We start from the raw sequence: 21,634 nt of genomic DNA, 5'->3' as shown, positions 1-21,634 counted from the left end.
AATAATATTGCAAAAATCCATGACCCCACATGATTTTATTGCGAATATTAATTAATAATATAACAAAAATTCATGGCCCCACATGATTTAAATTTTTTTTAAACCAATATTAATCAATAATATTGCGAAAATTTAAACCGATATTAAACAAATTTAAACCAATATAATCTAAATGTTCGTTGCGGGATTCATACTTTAATCATAACAGTGAGAACGATAAAACCTACATATGGCTCCACATAATTTTATTGCAAAAATCCATAAACAATATTTGATTCCCCGGAAGAATACCCTACACAAATCTCTAACTTTGTAGCTATCTTTCTTTTTCTCTATTTTCTTTTTTAGTAATTGGAAAAAATAAAATAAATTCAGGTAATATAATACAACATTATTCTCAATTTCTTATATCTTACGGTAAATTACGTTTTATAGACAAATTCATGAAATCATAATGGAATTTTCGTCGTAATCAAATCCTATCACTCATGGGTTGTTTGGTACTGATGTATGGTACTGCCGGGTTTTATGTTATTCCTGGTGTCGTCGTCACATACGACGTAAAAGATGTGAGGCTGTTTGTGTTGGTTTCTCCTTTTCCAGTCTTCTGATCACATGTGTCATTACAAATATCTAAATTTATATATGTGCTGCAGAAACCCTAGCCGCCCCTTCCATGGCCACGCGAAAGGAAAGAACAGGGGAGGAGGCGGCGGTCGATTTGTTCAGGTGAGGGGAAAAACGTGAAGGGTTTCCAATTGTATACCAGATGGCAGTTTGTGTGTTATTTCGATGAACTTCAGGGGTACCGGTTAGGTGGGAATCGGCGGGGTGGGCGAGAAGCTCGGGAAGCCTCTCAACCGAAGCTTTTTTGCACCAACAGGAAATCTGATGGCCTGTGAAATGAAGCCCATTTTAAGCTATGTGTTTGGAACAGCTTATGGCTTGTTTTGGGGCAGAAGCCGGATAGGAAGCTATTCCAAACCCAGCCTACATACAAGATTATCATTACATTTTTATTTATTTTTGGACAACTCTCGAAATCAAACCGCATATATTTCATTTTTCTCTATTTTATTTATATCTTCAATTTTTCCCCTTAAATATTCATTTGTCATACAACTTGATTGAAGATGATATACTCCCTCCGTCCAACAAAGGATGTCTCAATTTTGACTAAAATGCATCTATACACTAAATCACATTTAGATACATCCAAATTTTGACAAACTTAAGACATCTTTTGTTGGACGAAGGAAGTATTTAAAACGTTTATAAATTAAATCAAAATCTTTGTATTCTATCAGAATCATATTATTTAAACAAAATGTAAATATTTTGTTCAATTAGTGAATATTTTTAATTACTCAATACTACTATATTGTAATTTAGACATAAGTAACATGACTTTTTTTTTTGCGAGAACACAGCTATATAACCATATTAAACAACACAAAAACATCAACAATATTTATATCTATATATAGGTGCAATTTAGTTTTGGTATAACAAAAATAAATCTTATTTATATATAGCGTCCTCTACCAATCTCGCATATGTTTTGTTTTTACAGCCCAACAATCCACTCTGTCTGTTTCTCTCAAATTTCTCCGTCCTTCTGGATTCTTCTCAACATTCTCGACGTAGCCACGAAACCTGAAACAAAGGCCGCATTTCTTCTCAACCAATCCACACATCGACTAGGGCCCAACTATTGCTTGCCGCAACTAATCTTATCATCACCCGTCGCCGACTCCCACAGCCGCTGCAGCCGCCGACGGGCTCCCCGCTACCCTCGACGCCGCGCGCCGAATCCACTTCGCCTTCCGGGTGACATCGCCGCCTCGTCCAGATCCGGTTCGCCCCTGTGCCCGACCTCCCACTCTGTACCTCCTCCTGTCCTTTCTCGTTACTCGTCGAGCGGCGGCGGCCCGGTCCGTGTAGCTGCGTCTAGTCCAGCGGCAGCGGGAGCGCGAGCCAGAGAGAGGGGAAGGGGAAGGATAAGGGAGAGCATACCTTGGCGGGAGGGAGCTTGCCGTTGGAGTAGTTGGGGGATGGGGAGCCCCGAGCTGCCGGCCGAGTTTGGGGGATGGAAGGGATTTGGGGAGCGGCTGAATTTGGGGAGTCGGATGAGCAAGCTGCTGGAACCATTTTTTTTTTGCTCAAACCCCCTAATCTTCTTCTACCCATGTTAATAGGGTCGTCGAGTTGTGCTTTAATTTAACCCTGAATTTGTCTAAATTTCCCACCATCCATAGTTCTTTGCTCTGTGTTTGTGTTCAGATTTGGATAGTGAGTAGTGGGATCGATTAATTCAATTGGCTGTGTTTGTTCATAAATTGTTACCTGTATCAATTCACAGACAGTCGTTTAGCAAGCAATCGAGAATGTCGTCGGTGCAGCTCTCTGGTGCTGGAGTCACCGCGGTGGCCTTCACCAACAATGGTCCGCGCCTCTCTCCGACGTCAGCACTCAGAGTGTCCCCATCGAGGCGCTCCTTCCGTAGCCTTGTCGTCAAGGCTGCCACTGTCGTCACCCCAAAGGTATAGACTATTGCAATGCAATGCAGAGTGCTTAGGTACTGCTCCTTTACACTTTGCAACTATTAGTTACAATTTGTTGCCATAACTGCAGTATACCTCACTCAAACCTCTGGGAGACAGAGTGCTTGTGAAGCTTAGCGCAGCTGAGGAGAAGACCATTGGTGGGATTTTGCTTCCATCATCTGCACAGACTAAGCCGCAGGGAGGTGAGATTGTTGCTGTTGGAGCTGGGAGAACCATTGGGGATAAGAAAGTGGAGGTCAGCATACCGGTAAATTTTCTTCACTTTGGGGGTGCAAATGTTCGTTTGTCTTAATACATTTCTTACTCTGACGTGTCTTGCTAGTAGAAGTAGATATATAGTGAGGAAGGGGCGACAGGCTTGTAGCCAACTAAATTGAAAGCAAAAGCTTATGCTCCTTCCTACCTAGGGATAATTGAATGACCAGTAACAGTATAGCCATGTTAATGATGTGTTATGCAATTTAACCTTACTGACATGCTACACAGCTCATTTGAAACGCAGAGATATCCTCAGTTGTCTTGTGTCCTATGTCTTCCACAAAGAACCAAAATTGGGCTGTAGGTTTCTGATTTTGTCGAATTAAAAATATGAATCTGTGCAAGGAGTTCGAAGCACTCCCCTACGTCCTGGCTGCATCAGTATTGTGGCATGGACTAAAAATGTGACCATGCTTTTGTATTAGGTTTATCTCTGATTTTTACTGAAGCTGAATTTTGTACGAGAATGTATTTTTGTTTGCTTGCTGATTGTTTTTTCAGTCATATATGGTGCTATGGTTGCTTAAGTTGTACTCCCTCCAATCCATAATAAGTTTCGCTGGTTTAGTACAACTTTAGTAAAAAGTTGTACTAAACCAGCGACACTTAATGTATTTTTGTTTGCTTGCTGATTGTTTTTTCAGTCATATATGGTGCTATAGTTGCTTAAGTTGTACTCCCTCCAATCCATAATAAGTTTCGCTGGTTTAGTACAACTTTTTACTAAAGTTGTACTAAACCAGCGACACTTGCTATGGATCGGAGGGAGTAGTTTGTGTTCCAAATTCCTATTTGTTTGGAATGCAGTTAAGGTTTGGATAACCTAAATTTAATCCAGTCAAGAAATAAACTTGTATCAGCAGGGTGAAACCTATGTAGGAATATGGCTCGTTGTACTATCCTAAAAATTGAATGATACCAGTTTACTTGTTTTTACGAACCCTGTTGCTTTATATTTAGCTTTCACTCTGACGGAATGATCATATCAAGTACAATTATGCTGTTTCCTGTGGTTGTGCAGGAAATAGTATAACTAATATGTATTTTAATCTTGTAGACTGGATCACAAGTTGTATATTCAAAGTACGCTGGTACTGAGGTTGAATTCGACGGCTCCAAACATCTAATTATGAAGGAGGATGACATCATAGGTATTCTTGAGACTGATGACGTCAAAGACATGAAGCCGCTTAATGACCGTGTTCTCATCAAGGTATTAAACAGTGTGTATTTAGGGAATTTCTAGTTGACCTTGTCCCTAACTTATTTGCATATCAGTTAGCAACTCTTGTCTGCTTATGTTTTTACTAGGTTGCTGAGGCTTCTGATAAGACTGCTGGTGGCCTTATCCTCACTGAGACGACCAAGGAGAAGCCATCCATTGGAACGGTAAATTCTAACTATCAGTTAACTTTTGGACACTGTTGTTACCTTTATGACATAAACCTTTATGCTTAGGGCCATGGGTAAGATCTATTTAACCAATCCATATCCAAATGCAGGTTGTAGCTGTTGGTCCAGGTCCTCTGGATGAGGAAGGCAAGAGGCAGCCATTATCAGTGTCAGCTGGCAGCACTGTGATGTACTCCAAGTATGCTGGTGGTGAGTTCAAGGGCGCAGACGGCACGAATTACATTGTGTTGAAAGCATCGGATGTGATGGCTGAGCTTTCTTAAGCTCCACGGTTTATTTTAACTTTGAGTTCACAAATAGATGCTAGCAGGTGGCAAGGTCGGTCTGTGGTTACCGCCACTCTGCTTTGATGCTATTTCGGATTATCATAGAATTGTATGAGCAAACCACTTGTCCTGGGTTATAAACATTCACTGAATTTGTTTACAGAGAACGTTTTGGACCCAAATGCTTTCTCCTGCCTTTCACTTCCTCATATTTTGGGTAGTGCTTATCTGATTGTTGTGGCAATATGATGATGATTTGCAATATCTGTGATCATGGTTTTAACTTTATTATTGTGAATGGGTTTCTATCTGATTGTTGTGGCAATCTGATGATGTGATTTGCAATATCTGTGATCGTGTTTTTAACTTTATTATCGTGAATGGGTTTCTATAGGTTACAGATACATCATCATTCCACAGTGGCATCAATCCGCAGAGCAAAACATCATAATTTTGTTCACGTGAAAGAAAACCAGCAATCGAACAGAGCTTAAGCATATGTCACCATTTTGTCCGAAAGAAACAAGTGCAAACCATAACAAAACTTCCATGATGACATGAACTTCCGTACCAAACTACTTTTGCAGGCAAAGTCTGAACGTCAGATCACACACAAACCATAAGAAAACTTCCATGATGACATGAACTTCCGTGCCAAACTACTTTTGCAGGTAAAGTCTGAACATCAGATCACACACTAATATTCAGTAACTACAAGCTGATACAGAATGATGCTCAATGCGAAGAACAAGCTACTTGCAGAAGCAATGCACTAAGATGGTATTAGGTAGTTGATGAAAGCTTCTGCCTTCGGAGCCAAAGCTTTCATGTCATCACGTGTGGCCAGTTCATCATCCTCAAATTGGAATGCTGGAGCACAGGTCACACCGACGAAAGAATAGTGCAGATCAGGGTCTCTCCCAGGCGCCTTAATGAAAACACTTCTGTCTTCAGTAAAGGACTCGATGTCATGGGTCAGGAAGGCGCCGAACCAGACATTCGGATGGACTGTGTACTGCGGCCTCTGCCCGTGTTGAAGATCAGGACCAACAACTGTCATCTTGACTTGCCCGTCATCATGCACCTCGAATACCTGGAAGGAATTCTGGGTTAGATGAGCAGCGTGCTAGAATCGAATACTTGGTTTTCTGGTGAGTTTGCAGACAGTGAGAGGCTCTCCCATGTAGTAGTGCCATGTCTCGGCGCAAGGGATGCGGTGCAACCGAGCTATCTCCTGGGCAGGCAGTAGGAAATAGATTGCACTACTCACAGCACGGTCCACCTTATCTACAAGAATTGAACATGAAGGTGACAAAATAGGGGAAGAGCTGTTGTTCAACCGGAGCGACCTTCAGAAACATTAGCACAACATATAAATCAGAAATGAGCAGACTCTACTCTTCTATTCGTCAAACATTAAATTTGGAGTGCATGGTTCTTGAAGAAGTATTGATGGACAGGCACAACTTATGGCATACTTGGCTCGTGTGACACGAGTGAGCTAATTCAGATTATCTTATAGTAGTAAAAGGGGGATTTTAGAGGCACAATGATGTCAAATCCTCTCAATGTTGAGGTAAGTTGTAGAATACCCCAAAGCATGCACAAATTACAGGAGAACTACAGGTGTATAGCCCAATATTGGGCAAACAGAGCTCGTAAGACTTGAATATAAATTAAAGGATAGCAATCAACAATATAGTCTAACTAGCTTGATGTTGCCAAGTTAATTTAATTTGGCTTGGTTACAGCGGGTACAATTTAATTGACAGGCAAAAGAGCAGCAGGATGGACAAGAGATAATATTCTCATCACAAGTTTATTGGATAATATTTAGTAGAGATGTACAAGCACATGTAATGTGGTTCAGAAATCAGCACCGGTACTCAGTCTGCAACGTTTATAAACTAACAGCAACTAACGGGTTCCAACTATTTTACCGGAGATAAGATTTCCTTTACCATCCAATATATGGCTAGTAAATCCCACAAGCTGCAAGTTACTGCATTTGGGCCAAAACTTTGCTAACTATTTATGCCAATTTCGGACTTGTTTATGTTGTTTTTACAAAGGTTTTAAATTGTGGTTTTTGTGGCTTAGCAGCGTTCCCAGTTATAGCCATGGCAGCTATTACTAGCTATCGTAGAAGCTACTACTCATAAAGTTTTGATATTAAAAATAGAGAATATACCATTAAATACACACGAGAAAATAGTCACATCAAACAAGAGACATATCAGTTTAGAAGTACTAATAGTTCATAGCAGTAGCACCATGATTTTAAGTGTGGAACCAATCAGATTAGCATTATAACATGCACTTTTTCCTTCTAATAAAATTGTATTTCATAATCACTATACTAGTTATAAACTACTAGTAATATAGTATATCATAAACTAGCAGAAATTTCGTAAGAAAAATACGCTAGTTTTTGTCCAATTCAGTGGATTATACAAGTAACCAATTAGTACTCCGTATCTAATTACGGAATCACTACGACTAGTACTCTCGACTAGCGCTTCTACCATTTTCAAATCCATGCTCGAAGCGATCGAATCGAAGAAGACGCAGCAGCAGGCCCAAGCGAAACCTAGGCCCTGTCATTCAAGAGGTGTGAAGAACGATCCGAGGCGAGCTTACAGCGGGACGGGAGAGCGGACTTGGGGAGCGCGACGGAGGGGTCGCGGAAGGTCTCCAGGTAGAAGCCGCCGTCGGGGTGGCGGTGCAGGTCCAGCGCCGCGACCACCTCAGCGGCCGTCTTCTTCTCCGCCGAGCTCGATTGCGCCATGGATTTCGCTTGGTGCCTTTCCCCCTTCCTGCTGCTGCTTCTTCTGGCTCTTGTCTGTTATAAGACAACCTGGGCCGTGGATCGCGAGGGCCGGTATAGCAACAGACGGCCCAGATTGTTCCAAAGCGGGCCACAACCCACAAGGCACCCACCTAGCTAGGACGGGCGCTGGAGCCACACGCGGCGCGCACAAGGGAGACCCGACCAGGCGAACCCACCACCGGCCAGAGACCCCCCACGCGCGGCGGCGACGGCCCGCTCAGGCGCTCGGCACCGGCGGCCATGGCCCTGGCGGCCATCTTCGTCTTCCTCCTCGTCTCCGCGCTGCACGTTCTCGATCGCATGCTCGATATCGCCAGGAAGGTCAGCGCATTGGAAGTTCTTTCCTCCTTTTTTTCCTTTTCCTCCATGAATTAGGCTCTCGATGAATTATGAATTAATTAGGCACCGATTTGCCTCAGAAACTCTACCTTTAGAGGAGAAAATAGTAGATTGCTGGGATGAGGAATTCTCGAATCATTCTGTCAAGGAAATATGCCGGTTTCTAGATTTAGTGGATCTGGCTACAGTGCTGCATGCTGCAATTTGCCAATTTGATATTTATTCTTTGTTAGTCCTGTTCCAGTAATGTTGTACTTGCTGGTTTATGGTGCAGAGAGGATCATTAAGTGATGAGCAGCTCAGACTACGCGTGGAAATCACCGAGATTCTAAAAAATGCCAGTCTATTGTCAACGTAGGCAATTTCTTTACTCTCCTCATGCCTTGTTCTAATTGGTCATACAGTTGTTCTTGAACACTTTGCTTTTCCCCCCCTCCTATTTCACTTATTCTTTCTATCTTCGTACCGCAGGCCCTCGACGTTTGCGCAAGCCGCAAAACTCAAGCGGCTGGCTGCTGCTAAAGAGAAAGAGCTTGCAAAATGTAAGAGATGAATTATCGGTGTCTTTGTTTGTATCAATTTCCCTTGATGTAGCATAATGGAGTGTCATCATTCGTCCCATATTACCCGATTACTAATCCCCTGCAGATGCTATTTTTCTTTGGGGTAAAACCCCTCAATGATTTTCATATCAAATCGCATCCATTAGTATGCAGTACAAAAATAAGCTGTGCAATAAATCTGCAACTATGGAATACTATTTTCTTCTTTCCATTATACAGTACAACAGCAGGACATCCAAGGAAAGCAGTCTTTACATGATAAATATGGAAAAGTTCTGTTGATTGCCAAGGTGCTCCATTGTTTTAGCTATTCTCTGTTATATTTGATATTAATCGAAGTAGTTTTTCATCAAATTTATCTGGTGGTAGGGTCTAACTTATGGTGCGCTCGTTCTATGGTTCTGGAGTGCACCTGTAACTACCGTCCCCAAGCATCTTCTACAGCCCTTCGGTATGTTACTGCCACTTATCAGTTATCTGTTTGTTCCAATATCCTGTTAGCTTCCTAGTGCCTGCTCATCATGCTATATTTGTATCTTATTCATTCTTTCTGTTTTATGTGTTCCTTTACAATGTGTACAATCAACATTTTGAAACAGCAAGTGCTAACCTACACAGGAGTATCTAGAGTTTCTTATTTTCTAAAATTTCCCTCTCATTATATTTTTTAATAACTCTTACCTGCATTTAGTTAGAAAAAGTTAATGGTGAAAGGTTTATATCAGAGAGACTCTTTGGAGTTGATAATGATGTGTAGTGAACTCCAAAAAGATATCGGTGAAACGATCAACCATGTTGTAATAATTTTAAGGTCAACAATATGGATGATTGTGTTATGTCTATTGGAGTTACATTTATATTTTAGTATACTTTACTCTTTGGGTTACTGATTATAACATACTTTCAAGTTTCAACTTTGATGCGTGTTCTTGCTTTACCTTATGGGAGAAAAATTAGTTGAACTGTTCCTTTTGTTTCATAGGCTTATTTTGTATACGTCAACAATCACGTGGAAGCTAATGATATATATAATTCACAGGAAGGATGTTTTCTTGGAGAGGTGTGGATGCTGCTACAGGCCATGTTGTGGTAAGCATAATCAAACTTTAGCCCAGGTACCTCCTTTGTATAAGATGTGTTTGGCTCAATGTGCCTATTCTGAATATAAACAGGTTTGGTGAATGCGGTCTGGGTGTCTTATTTTATACCCTCTTTAATTGTTTGTGCCCCAAATACTTCAAATGATTTAAATATTTCGGAATGTTACCCAAACGTCATAGCTAATCCCTGAATATGTTTCCATGGAAATGAAATTTAGTACTGTTTAGTGTTTTCTAATATCTTATGCTGCTGGTGCAGGTTGGAATTATCCCATGGCTATTTTTGACCTCTCGTGTCAGCAAATTATTGTCTGAAAAACTCGCCCCCATATTTCTCCATCCGTAGCCACTTTTGTTTGATTATATGTGCTTTCAGTTTTTTTTTCCCTCTCGCATTTTTGTATAACGTCTGATTGTGCTTCTGCAGCACTTTCTGTAAAAACATTGTTGGGCTTGCCCGCCCAAAGTGGTTTCTTTGGAGGTGTTTGATGTATCTTAGCTACAGATAGGCCCTTTTCTTTCAAGATATACTCCAGACTCAAATTACTACTCCGTAGAACTGTAATGTTGTTCCATTGATCTGATTCTATGAATGCACTGACGATCTAATTGTAAAGATAAACCACTGAGGATTATTTGTTTCGTCAAAGAAGAATCTTAGCCTTCTACTGACTAACGCGAAAAGCAGACATGTAAACAACGAGACATGGAGAGGTGTTTGTTCTTTTGCCCTATGGAGCAGCTGCTCCACCCCCTTGCACACGGTTGGACGAGAATCAATGATATCTTGAGATTTGTACAAAATGCATTGATTACAAGTTAATTAATTGACTAAGTGCAGAGTTTGCATGCAAACTCTCTCTCTGGCCTGCAAACTTACAATCCCACCTATCTTCTCTCTACGAACACCTCCGTGTTGCACAGCTATTAATTGTCTTAAATTTGTCCAAATATGATGTATCTATGTCTAAAAAACGTCTAGATACATGTAATTTTTCGACAATACATGTAATTTTTCAACAATTAATATGGATCGGAGGGAGTATTTTATTTCAAACCTCAATTTTCGTCTTGAAATGGACCATTTGAATTTTTGACGCTGTTGATTTCAGAAAGCACAAACGGAGAAATGTCATGTCACTCTACCTACCAGCAGCAGCGCCGGTAATTGGTTGCAGCAGCGGATAAAAAGAACGTGTGACAATCTCGATCTCCTCCATTTGAGCTGGTGATCGAGCTCACGCGCGCGCATGCTTCGGCGGCCTCGGCTGGCTGCCTATTCCGGGAAAGACTCTCCTCCGGCGAAGAAACAGAGCCCCAAAGAAACCAAAACCACCCGGACCCATCCTTCCCAACCTTTAGGCGCCACGCGCGTCCCACACGCCGGCCTCCATGGCCCCCTCTCCGCACCTTTTCCTCCCCCTCGCCGCCATCGCCGCCGTGGCAGTCTTCCTCCGGGCACCGGCGGCAGCCGCCGAGCCCATGACGGAGGCGGAGGCGCTTATGCACCTGAAGAAATCCTTCTCCAACTCCTCCTCCCTCTCCTCGTGGCTCATCACCGACACCAACAAGTCCCCCTGCGCGCCGGGGTCGCACGAGTGGCACGGCGTGGTGTGCGCGGGCGGCAAGGTGGCCGGGCTCCGGCTCAGCGGGCTGCAGCTGGGCGGCACCATCGACGTCGACGCGCTGTCCGCGTTCCCGGACCTCCGCTCCGTCTCCTTCGCGGGCAACGCCTTCGCGGGCCCGCTCCCGGGCTTCCACCGCCTCACGGCGCTCAAGTCCATGTTCCTCTCCGACAACGCCTTCTCGGGCCACATCCCGGACGACTTCTTCCCCAACCTGGGCCACCTCAAGAAGCTCTGGCTCGACCGCAACCACCTCTGGGGCCCCGTCCCGCCGTCCGTCTCCCAGGCCGCCGCGCTCATCGAGCTCCACCTCGAGCGCAACGCGCTCTCGGGAGCCATCCCGGACGTCGCGCCGCCCGCAGGGCTCAAGTCGTTCGATGTGTCGGATAACGATTTGGACGGCGTCGTCCCCGAGCGGTTCCGGCGGCGGTTCCCCGCTGACGCGTTCAAGAGGAACCAGTTCCTCTGCTACGACGTGCCCCCGAGCCCCGGGAAGGTCTGCAAGCGCGTCGAGGCCACGCACGCCGTCTGCTCGGACCGGACCGTCTTGTTGCTGGCCGCGGTGATTGTCATGGGGATCGTCATGGTCGTCTTCCTCCGCGCGTGCGGCGGTGGGGGCTCCCCGGGCCGGGTGTCCGATGGAGGAGGAGCGGGGATTAAGGGGGACATGGACGAGGCCACGCCGCCGGTTTACATGGTGAAGCAGGGGTCGACGTCGACGGGGAGCACGGGGAGGCGGAGCACGTCGTGGCTGGGGCGGAGGTCGGCGTCGTCGTCGCAGGGCGGGGCCCACCGGCGGTCGGCGTCGGCGGCGAAGGCGGACGACGGGAGCACGGGCGGGGGTGACCTGGTGATGCTGAGCGACTGCAAGGGGGTGTTCGGGCTGACGGACCTGATGAAGGCGGCGGCGGAGGTGATCGGCGGCGGCGGGAGCGGGTCGTCCGCCTACAAGGCGGTGATGGCCAGCGGGGTCACCGTGGTCGTGAAGCGTGCCCGCGACATGAACCGGGCACCCACGAGAGAAGCCTTCGAGGCCGAGATGAAGCGCCTGGGCGGCATGCGGCACGCCAACCTGCTCCCGCCGCTGGCGTACCACTACCGCAAGGACGAGAAGCTGCTGGTGTACGAGTACATCCCCAAGGGCAGCCTCCTCTACGTGCTCCACGGCGACCGGGGCATGGACTACGCGGCCCTCGCCGACTGGCCCACCAGGCTCAAGGTCGCCGCCGGAGTCGCCCGCGGCGCCGCCTTCCTCCACGCCGGTGCCGGATCATCATCGTCATCACAGGACGAGGTGCCGCACGGCAACCTCAAGTCGTCCAACGTGCTCCTGGCGCGGGACTTTGAGCCGCTGCTCGTCGACTTCGGCTTCTCGGGGCTCGTCAGCTACGGCGCGCAGTCACCGTCCATGTTCTCCCGGCGGGCGCCCGAGTGCTCGTCCGGGCAGCAGGCGACGCCCAAGGCCGACGTGTACTGCCTCGGCGTCGTGCTCCTGGAGCTCCTCACGGGGAAGTTCCCCTCGCAGTACCTCCAGAACGCCAAGGGCGGCACGGACCTCGTCATGTGGGCCACGTCGGCGCTCGCCGAGGGGTACGAGCAGGACCTCTTCGACCCGGCCATCGTGGCGAACTGGAAGTTCGCGCTGCCGGACATGAAGCGGCTCATGGAGGTCGCCGTGAAGTGCGTGGAGAGCGACGTGGGGAGGCGGCCGGAGATGAAGGACGCTGCCGCCAGGGTGGAGGACGCGGTGGCCGCGGCGCTGGCCACGGTGAGTGAGAGGCAGCAGGCCGGCGGGAGATCCATGAAACGGGTCACAAGCGTCGTTGAGCGGTCGTCGCGGTGAGCCGGCGGCAGGCTAGCTGGGCGCCGGGGTCAGAATTTTCTAAGTCGATGGCATCGGTCCTTTTTACCCAGCCATTGCTTTACTAGTCATCACCACCTGTACATGTACATGTAGCTCCAAAAATGAGCAATCAAAATAAGTATAGAAGTGGTACTGCACACCTTTTCAATTAGCCAAAGAAACTACTCTTGTGCTTTCGATTTTCGTTTTTTTCCCTTAGAAGTTGAGACAAATTTACAAAATCCTCAAAAATAAGATAATTCACTAGAATATACATTTTTTATCAAAACATTTCTAGCATGCTAAATTTTGTTTTCTCTAAATTGGCATGCCTTTGTTTGTCATGTAGACTGCTGAGCGTCGGCGGTTCTGCAGCGAAAATAGATGACGCAAAACATGTAGTCCTGACACCAAGGAAGTACAATTGTACATCAATACACAAAACACAAGGGAGGTAGGAGAGGGGATATACATTGTGCATAAGGAAGAGAAAAACGAAAGCATTCCTGATACCAAGGGAAGATTCTGTAGGATCCAACAGTTCTAACTTTTCATTTCATCTTAACTGTACCTCTATGGAAGTGTGTATGTACGGATGGATGGTTGATTGGTTGTAATTGAACTTCATTTCTAGGATGGGCTGTATGTAAGGTTGTTGATTTGTTTACTTGATGCTCATTGACCTTGATTGATGAAAATTCTCGTGATGCGTTTGACGCATGTTTTAAGACAGAGAGGAACAGCATCGTTTACTCTGACAATTGTAGCTCTTGCGAGTTGCGAACCTTGCTATATGCGCCGGTTGATCTGCAATATGGGGAGAGATTAACCAACCTTGCTACTGACCCCAGGACGAGGAAGGAGGATGAAGCAAGGCTACTCTCAACTGCACAATGAAAATACAGCTTCTGAAAACGGAACTGGAAGGAATTATTATACTCTACAGTTCAACTTAAGTAGAGCATCCTTACCTGAGAAGAGCATCATAGCGTGAGGTACGTTCCACTTGGAGTCTGTCAGCGTCTTCATCGTTCGACTCAATCATAAAGAGGAACGTTGATTCCTTCTGGTACCAGGTTTTCCTGCAGGAGTAGGTTGTTCCATATAAATTCATGTGAAATCCAAGTCAAAAATCTTTCTGAAGAATCATCTCTAGTCTTACACAAACTTCGGTTTAGAATTCCCCGCTTGAAATGCCAATTCGGTGGAAAAATCAAAATGTTTATTGATTCTGCAGGTCAAGGAAATATCATTGAAACTTGCAAGAAAGACGCTAGAGAAAAAAATGGTAGGAGTAAATTACAGCGATAATTGTATTTTATGCCCATCCAGTGATAAGTTTATGCATACAGTACCACATAATGTTATTAAATTTAAAATCCTTGACTGTAACTACATTCAGGAATGTTTACAGCGGGTCAAATTGTGTCAATGAAAAGCATCTTGAAACTAATTAGTTCAGTCATGTTAACAATACAAATTGTTTCAGTTTCAGAAGAACTGCGCATGAATATTTAATTCTGTTTTGGTTTTATAGTAAAGTTAAATCATGATCGTTTCAAAAATTGTTGGAAATTGACCAGTTAGCCACATTATCAAATGAAGCATCTGTTACAAAGGAGTACAAATCAGCCTTTTTCTACCAGTTTGGATCAATTTATCGAATAGATTTCGAATCTGAAAATCAATACGACTACCTTAAACAGTTGAAAATCTTACTTCAAATATGACGTAAGGCATTGTTATATTATGAAGTCGTATGATGACACCGTGCTGAATGAAACATGCTATCTCCATCAATTTTTCATCTCTGCAAAGAAATGATATAAATACAGAAGTACTGTATAAAACCATGAAGGAGTAGGTTAGAAATTACAGAAGATGAGATGATTGAGAAACAATTTACCAGTTTGAACTTGCTACAACTCTGGTCAATAAACCTAGAAGAAAATGCATCCCGCCTTTATTCTATATCACTTGTACCTTGAGTGATCAACATCACGGTATGTCACCATTCCTTTTTTCATTTTAAATAGTCATATAAATGCCAAAATGTTGCTGGAAGAAATGTGGCGATGCAGTCAACCAAACACTACTTCAAAACCTCCTGTGTGCTTTGTTCTCTAACAAATTTTGCTCTCCGTGGCCTTTTTTGAGATCTTCTTGATATGACAAGACCCTGTGTTTTCATTTTCGCCAGTTTTTCTTTTCTTCCTTGTATATCAGCTTTAATAACTGTGGCCCTGCTTTCTTCTGACAAGAGAGCTAATCTGGAAAATTTCTTTGGCCATACTTCCCCAAGTTGCTCGTGTATATCATTAAATGTAGACACAAGGCCAGCTCTCATGAAGTATCCATCAGTGAGCTTCATCGAGTTCATTTTAGGAAGATCTGGGGCGTCCTTCAACTCAAGATCCATGCAGAAAGCAGAATCTTTCAGCCACATCTTAAGAGAGTAAGACTTCGCCACAAAGCGACCTGACCGAGTTTTACATGGCAAGAAAGGGGAGCCCATTTCCAAAAGGTAAGCTCTGATGGTTTTACGCAAGGATACCATGTTATACTCCCCCTCCCCCGTGACCAGTACAATAGATTTGGGAGATTCTGGTGAGCCCTGCAGTGAAGCATCCTGCATTACAAACATAGTAGATCAGATGGCATGTTAGGAATCAGGAAGCATAACCCATTTAAACAAAAGACTGGCTGATTAGGAGTTATCTGAGAACAACTGCATCCCGCAAAAAGATACAAAAAAAGTGCAACTGTAATTTTTATTTTTCAGGGGAATATTCTGAGTTGGTGGTTTTCAATTAAATTTGTGCTCTCAAGCGGTTAAAAAAACTAATTTTGTGCCAAGAGCCACTGGAACAAATAAATAAAGTGGTGCATAATGTTACTGAAATGGCACACAGCTTGAAAAATTACATAAAATGACAGTAAAGTTAGAAATGGATATCACCAGTGCTAGTAGGTACTCCGTAGTAGCTAATGCATGGACACTAAAAACTGATAAATAACCTGTGTTTAATCTCATTTTTCCTAAATTTTGCGCTAGTAGCTTGGGGGAATTTTTCAGTTTTTCTTCTTCTTGGCTTTGTGTTTTTTTCTTGTTTCAGCTGGCCTGGGTTCTTGGCTTGTTTGTCCATTTTGTACTTTTGAGTCAGCTTGGCACCTTTTTCTAATACAAAATTACATGCAGTTTGGTGCGTGTTGAGAAAATAATAGCTGAAATGACCACCACTTAAGGGAATATAAAAAACTCCAGCATTAGGACAAAACGCAGTTCATGCCATTTTAGTGAAGCTGTCAAGCTAGCGGGATTCTCACTGAGTCCAATTAGCCAACATAAACAGACATTTGGAACATTCAAGGGATTCGCTGTTCATTAACGCAGTGCAACAAGATAGACTGCAAATAATATTATTTTTAGAACCTACTTGCATCTGATCAAGCCATAATGTTAGAGCGGTCAGTGCAGCCCCAGCAGACAGCTTCCGGAAGTCAGCTCCCCAGTCTTTTTCTACCACCCTGAGCCATTCACACACAAAAAAAACATTGATACAGCAGGAACAAAATTAATATTACTACTTTGGAGTTTTCCCATCTTGTAACCATAAGGCAATTAGATCTTGTCATCCAGAAGTTCAAATCAATTTCTAACAATAAACAATACATATAGGGACACATACAGGGAAATAAAAAAACTATAAGGCTTAATGTCATAAACAACTTCAGAAACAGATAAAACGAAAATAAATTAGATCAAACCTTATTTATCAAACGTCTCAACTTTGCATCAGGCATAAAAATATAGGATCGATAGCAGACTGGTTCTTTGAGAAGAAGCCTAGTCTCTGGCCTCTGGGGACAATAACATTATAACAACTTAACTGTTTGTTCCTAGGTATCTTAAACCAACTCTTAAGTGTTCTAACGAATGTAAAATATTATTCCTCCGTTCCTAAATTCTTGTCGTGGTTTTAGTACAAATTTGAACTAAAACCACGACAAGAATTTAGGAATGGAGGGAGTACTGGACTGTGTTCTACTTTTTTTGCAACAGTTTCTGTAATGCTGTCAAAAAAAAGTTGCTGTTTCTAATTATCTCTCATTTCTTTCCTTTTTGCTCTTGTGCATGTATGAAGTATGAACAAGAACTATCAGTGTGTGCCACACCTATTTTGGTTGAAAATGAATGTGAATGAAATGTAGATCTGAAGCCATAAAGTAAAGTACAGTTTGAGAGTTAGAGATTGCTGCAAATACCGAAAGACATTATGACGATATATGCTTTTGTCTACTGCCAGTTGGAAAACGTATGAAGCAGTTGCTCGACATTCAAATGCCCACAACAAGTCTTCTAGTGCGTTCACAAAGTTCAGGGCAGCAGAATCTTCTAGTGCGTCAAGTTCTTCTAGAAAATTGCTAACCTCAGTTAACAGAGATGAAGTCCTCTCAGTCAGGAGTCTGCAAAAGATGTAAGAAATTTTGGCAAAATTTAGCGCGTGAAGTATGGCCCATCAGTCATCATTTTGAACGTAGTCAAAGTACAGTATCAACCTAATGGGAAGATCAAATTCACAATCCCGTAAAGAGTTTAGGAGAAGAATAGCATCAGCAGTTCGCTCGCACAAACTAGCGGCCCTAATGAAACATGTCCAAACTTGATGATCTGGTTTTACACCATCTGCTTTCATTTCCAACAACTTTGTAATTCCAAGATTGTAGTCACCATTTTTCAAGTAAGCATTAAAAACAGTACTGTATGGTAAAGTGCTAACTTCCAAACTCGAAGATTTCAAGCTGTTCAGAACTTTCTCAGCTTCATCTGGGTGCCCCGCAGTCCCATAAGAAGTCATGAGGATGTGCATAGTGGCAATTGTTGGTTCAATGCCGTCCTCCTTCATTGATGCTAGTAATTGCTCAGCTTTGGAATGATTGCAGGCGTCCCTATATATTTTCATCAACATATGATATAGAGACCGATTTAGTCGATAACCTTTTGATCTTATTTCCTCAAAAAGCTGTTCAGCTTGCTCCCAGAGCTTTGCTTTTCCAGATGCCGCAAGCAAGCTTTTGTAAGATTCTAACTTGGGTGTCAAACCTTTTTTACCCATTTCATTTAACAGAGTAAAACCTTCTTCAGGCCTCAAGTTTCTACTATACATGACTATCAATGTATTATATGTATCCTCATTAGGCTCTAAACCAGCTTCCAGAATACTGTGGTATACTTCTACTGTCTTGTCAAAGTTTCCATTCCCAGTATACATCAAAAGAAGGGTATTAAGTATGGTTAGATCTGGCTCGAATCCTGCTCGCTCCATCTCCACAACCATCAATTCAACATCCCTATATCGTTTGTTACGGCAGAGCAAGGAAATCATACTTCTGTAGATGTGCATATTTGGCAAGTATCCTGCTTCCTTCATTCCATTATATATTTTCATTACCTCAAATATATCCCCAGCTTTTGTAAAAGCATCAAGCATAAGGATCACTGTACTTTTGCTGATCTTGAAACCCATATCTTGAAGCTCCTGAACAATCACATACAACTCATCCAACCTGCCATCAATAATCAGTGCTCTCATCATTCCATTAACTGAATCAATAGTTGGTAGAGGGCCCTTTTCAATCATAATGTCAAAGACTGCCCTTGCATGCTCATAAAGGCCACTCTCAGCATAGGCATGTATCAGCGCATTCCAAATCCTTCTGTCAATACTTGGTTCTTGCTTCAGTCCTTTAACAAAATTTTCTGCATGCTGCCAGAGTTTTATCTTCCCATATGCTTCGATCATAGTTACTCTAGATGAAAGAATATTCAGTGAAATGCCAGACTGTACAGCTTCATCCATCAATTGGTGGGCTGTTTCCGGGAAACCCAATTTACAGTATGCGGAGATCATACTCTCATATATCTTTCGAGAAGGCTCTATACCAATAAACTGCATATCGGAGAAAACTTGAGAAGCTTCAGGAAAAAACTCAGCCTCCTCGAGGCATGTAATCAAGTATTCATACAGGTTACAATCTTGGCCAAAAGATCCACATTTTAACATCTGCATACTACTGTACTCTTGCATGGCAGCAGCAATCTTCTGGTTTTTGCACAGAAGCATGATGGAACATTCAGATATCAAGTTACAGGAGCTGGGAACATGCTCCCGGATGAATTGAAGCAGAGAAAGGCCTTCTTCATGCTTTCCTGTTGTTTCATATGCATCCAAAATGGACAGTAAACTCTTACTGTCAGGCTCGTGTCCTTGTAGGCATGCCTTCTTTAACAGCTTAGCCCCCTGAGAAATGCACTCTGCCTTGATGAGTATGCTAGATACTAGTTGCGGATTCATTTGACAAACTACCTCCATGTCTTGCACAACTGCTTCAATCTCATCATATTCATTTCCTTTTGCAAGTGCAGCAAGCATGACCTGATACAAGGCGTTGTCTGGTCTATAACCATCATTCATCATTGTCTGATACAGAGCCATCAGCTTTCTCATGTCACCAGACCTTGCGATAATGTCCAGCATAACCAAATAGGCTAAACGATCAGGTTTGACACCTGATGCAACCATATGACTAAATGTTCGCACTGCCTCTTCCCGCCTCCCACCTTTGGCGTATGCACATATCAAAGCACTAAATGTTACCAGAGTTGGCTTTAATCCTGCATCTGCCATCTCCTCGAGCACCTTTCCTGCATCAGAGATCCTATCCATCTTCCCCAAAGAATCAATCAAGACAGTGTAAGTCACAGCATCTGGAGTGCAGCCTAAAGCCCTCATCTCATCATACAGACCAAGTGCCAGGTCAAGCCTGCCCATCTTCCCATACATATGAATCATAGTATTGTAAGTTATTCCATCCTTCTTGAACCCAGCCCTAACCAATTCCTCACACACACGTTCTACCGTGTCGGCGTCTCCTTCCTTCGCAAAAGCATAAAGCAGAGAATTATAAGTGACTGCATCTGGCTTAAAACCCTTCTCAACCAGCTCCCTAAACATCCGCTCAGCGTCCTGTGCCTTCCCACACCGGCCATGAACAGACACCATCGCATTGTATGTCCACAAATCTGGCCTACATTCTGAAGCCATCATCTCTTCAAACACCGCAACTGCATCGTCCAGATTGGAACCTTGTGAGCAAGCACTGATGAGGGTGTTGTAAGTGATGACATCCGGCCTCAGCCCAACTTGCCGGACTTCGAGTAGGAGATCAAAGGCGGAGCCAGGGGCTAGACACCCAGACTTGGCCCTGGCATTAATGAGAGTGTTAAAGCTAACGAGGTCAGGCTCGAGCTCCTGGCCGCGCATTGCGTCAAGCAGCTGCCGAACGTCGTCGAAACGGCCGGAACGGGCGTAGACACCCATCATGGCGTTAAACACCTGCACCGTGGCACCCTCGCCGGCGAAGCGGAGGAAGACCGACTCGGCGAGCGCGTCCTGTCGAGCGCGGCCCAGGACTCCAAGGACGACGGCGACGACGCGAGGGCCCGGGGCGCCGGCGCCGCTTGCCACGAGCCACTCGAAGGCGTCGAGCGCGCGCCGCCAGGAGGTCGCGCCCACGGCGCGCACGACATAGGCGAGCTCGTCTGGGGACACCCACGCGTCGTCCAGCACTTCAGCGACGGGCGCGCCGGGGGGAAGCGCCAGGACGCGGTCCGCCAGGCCCGCGATGCGCTCCCGCCAGTCCCGCTCCTGGCGCAGCGCGAGCTTGCTCAGCTTCTTGACCCTCCCGCGGTGGGCCCGCGCGTCCAGCGGCTCGACGGAGACAGCCGCAGAACCGGAAGTGGAAGCGGAGGCCACGGATGACTCCTCCGCGGGCTCCCCATCCCCCGATGGCCTCCTCGCTGGGGCGGGAGGAGCGGTGTCGGCGGCGGGAAAGCGGGGCGCTGGGAGGTGCGGGAAGCGGAGATGTGGCCAGCGGATCGAAGGGTCGGCGAGGGGGTAGTCGAAGTCGTCGCTGGCAGAGGACGCTGCGGCGGTGGTGGCGCGACGGAGGTGGCTTGCGGAGGAAGGGGTGGAAGGGAAGGAGAAGAAGGGCGGGGAGGAGACGGCCATGAGAGGCATCGTGTCCGAGATGAGGATCAGGGGCGCATGGAGGTGGAGTTGCGACCTTGCGGATGTGGCTGCCTGCCGGCTGCCGCGGGCGAAAACAACGCCGGAGGTGGGAGTGGAAGTGTACAACGCCCGCTCCAGTGGACACGATAACGTTGGCAGTTTGAGCGGGCAACGGGGAAGAAGGGAAGATATTTGGCACCGCGCTCGATTTTTTTTTTACGGTTTTGCTGTATCTAAGTCCTCGATTATTAGTCAAAGGTAAGTCAATTATCTGATCTATCGTTCGATGGCGAAGAAAACTTGGTATCGGAATACTAATCTAACGCATCAACTGAGATAGACAAATTTGAAGTAGATTTAGACTAATTTAGCATGAATGGCCCCAACAGCTCTGGATATATGCATGTATCCGACTTTCGCCGCTCCAGACATCTCTGCCAAGCTCTGCCGGTGAATAGCCACACCTTTTTTTTCTTTACGTTGATGATAATAATGACGATGTGAGTATCTTGAATTCATCAGCTTTTTCTTGAATTCAAACAAAATCTGGAACTGCTAGCTCACACGGTGTGTGCGTCTGGAAATCAGGATGTGTTCCATCGCGACAGACTTACGCGATATTGAGTCGCCTACTATGTGAAAGTGGCCTAGCTAGGATTTTTACTAACAGCTTGTTTGGCATCCATCATTTGGGTATAAAATTGTAGAATTCATTTTAAATTTCAAAAAACAACTTGTTTGGTTGGCACGGAATTAGC

General features: G+C 44.8%; 5 protein-coding genes across 13 annotated transcripts; 3 read left to right on the top strand and 2 right to left on the bottom strand.

Annotated features, from left to right (window-relative positions):
• The first annotated feature begins 1,667 nt into the window (after window positions 1-1,667).
• Window positions 1,668-4,766, top strand: LOC100837856 (20 kDa chaperonin, chloroplastic). Its single transcript, XM_003564099.4, has 6 exons — window positions 1,668-1,857; window positions 2,363-2,543; window positions 2,635-2,814; window positions 3,883-4,038; window positions 4,137-4,214; window positions 4,328-4,766. Exons 2-6 carry the CDS (start codon window positions 2,388-2,390, stop codon window positions 4,499-4,501), a joined length of 744 nt encoding a protein of 247 aa, XP_003564147.1. The 5' UTR covers window positions 1,668-1,857; window positions 2,363-2,387; the 3' UTR covers window positions 4,502-4,766.
• A 228-nt stretch (window positions 4,767-4,994) lies between these two features.
• Window positions 4,995-7,355, bottom strand: LOC100837240. The gene is made up of 3 exons (XM_003564097.4): window positions 7,145-7,355; window positions 5,670-5,791; window positions 4,995-5,597 (listed from the first exon to the last, which is right to left on the bottom strand). Exons 1-3 carry the CDS (start codon window positions 7,290-7,292, stop codon window positions 5,277-5,279), a joined length of 591 nt encoding a protein of 196 aa, XP_003564145.1. The 5' UTR covers window positions 7,293-7,355; the 3' UTR covers window positions 4,995-5,276.
• A 79-nt stretch (window positions 7,356-7,434) lies between these two features.
• On the top strand, window positions 7,435-9,958 carry LOC100836937. Its single transcript, XM_003564096.4, has 7 exons — window positions 7,435-7,655; window positions 7,948-8,027; window positions 8,145-8,215; window positions 8,456-8,526; window positions 8,606-8,687; window positions 9,276-9,325; window positions 9,596-9,958. The coding sequence occupies exons 1-7, from the start codon at window positions 7,575-7,577 to the stop codon at window positions 9,680-9,682; spliced, it is 522 nt and encodes a 173-aa protein (XP_003564144.1). The 5' UTR covers window positions 7,435-7,574; the 3' UTR covers window positions 9,683-9,958.
• Window positions 9,959-10,749: 791 nt separating this feature from the next.
• On the top strand, window positions 10,750-12,976 carry LOC100837746 (pollen receptor-like kinase 3). The gene has a single exon (XM_003560916.4). The coding sequence runs from the start codon at window positions 10,819-10,821 to the stop codon at window positions 12,802-12,804; it is 1,986 nt and encodes a 661-aa protein (XP_003560964.2). The 5' UTR covers window positions 10,750-10,818; the 3' UTR covers window positions 12,805-12,976.
• On the bottom strand, window positions 12,974-21,048 carry LOC100836624 (pentatricopeptide repeat-containing protein At3g18110, chloroplastic). 9 transcript variants are annotated; one of them, XM_010229598.3, is made up of 9 exons: window positions 17,365-21,048; window positions 17,071-17,271; window positions 16,242-16,332; window positions 14,711-15,433; window positions 14,524-14,614; window positions 13,967-14,035; window positions 13,776-13,886; window positions 13,376-13,690; window positions 12,974-13,208 (listed from the first exon to the last, which is right to left on the bottom strand). In XM_010229598.3, the coding sequence occupies exons 1-4, from the start codon at window positions 20,883-20,885 to the stop codon at window positions 14,897-14,899; spliced, it is 4,350 nt and encodes a 1,449-aa protein (XP_010227900.1). In that variant the 5' UTR covers window positions 20,886-21,048; the 3' UTR covers window positions 12,974-13,208; window positions 13,376-13,690; window positions 13,776-13,886; window positions 13,967-14,035; window positions 14,524-14,614; window positions 14,711-14,896. The 9 variants fall into 9 exon arrangements, with proteins under 9 accessions (XP_010227900.1, XP_010227901.1, XP_010227903.1 ...); XM_010229599.3 differs by having other exon boundaries at window positions 13,590-13,690; XM_010229601.3 differs by having other exon boundaries at window positions 13,639-13,690.
• Window positions 21,049-21,634: the final 586 nt, after the last annotated feature.

Source organism: Brachypodium distachyon, chromosome 1 (assembly GCF_000005505.3).
Source record: "Brachypodium distachyon strain Bd21 chromosome 1, Brachypodium_distachyon_v3.0, whole genome shotgun sequence".
NCBI classification, from domain to species: Eukaryota; Viridiplantae; Streptophyta; class Magnoliopsida; order Poales; family Poaceae; genus Brachypodium; species Brachypodium distachyon.
This window is presented reverse-complemented; position numbering and strand designations above follow the sequence as displayed.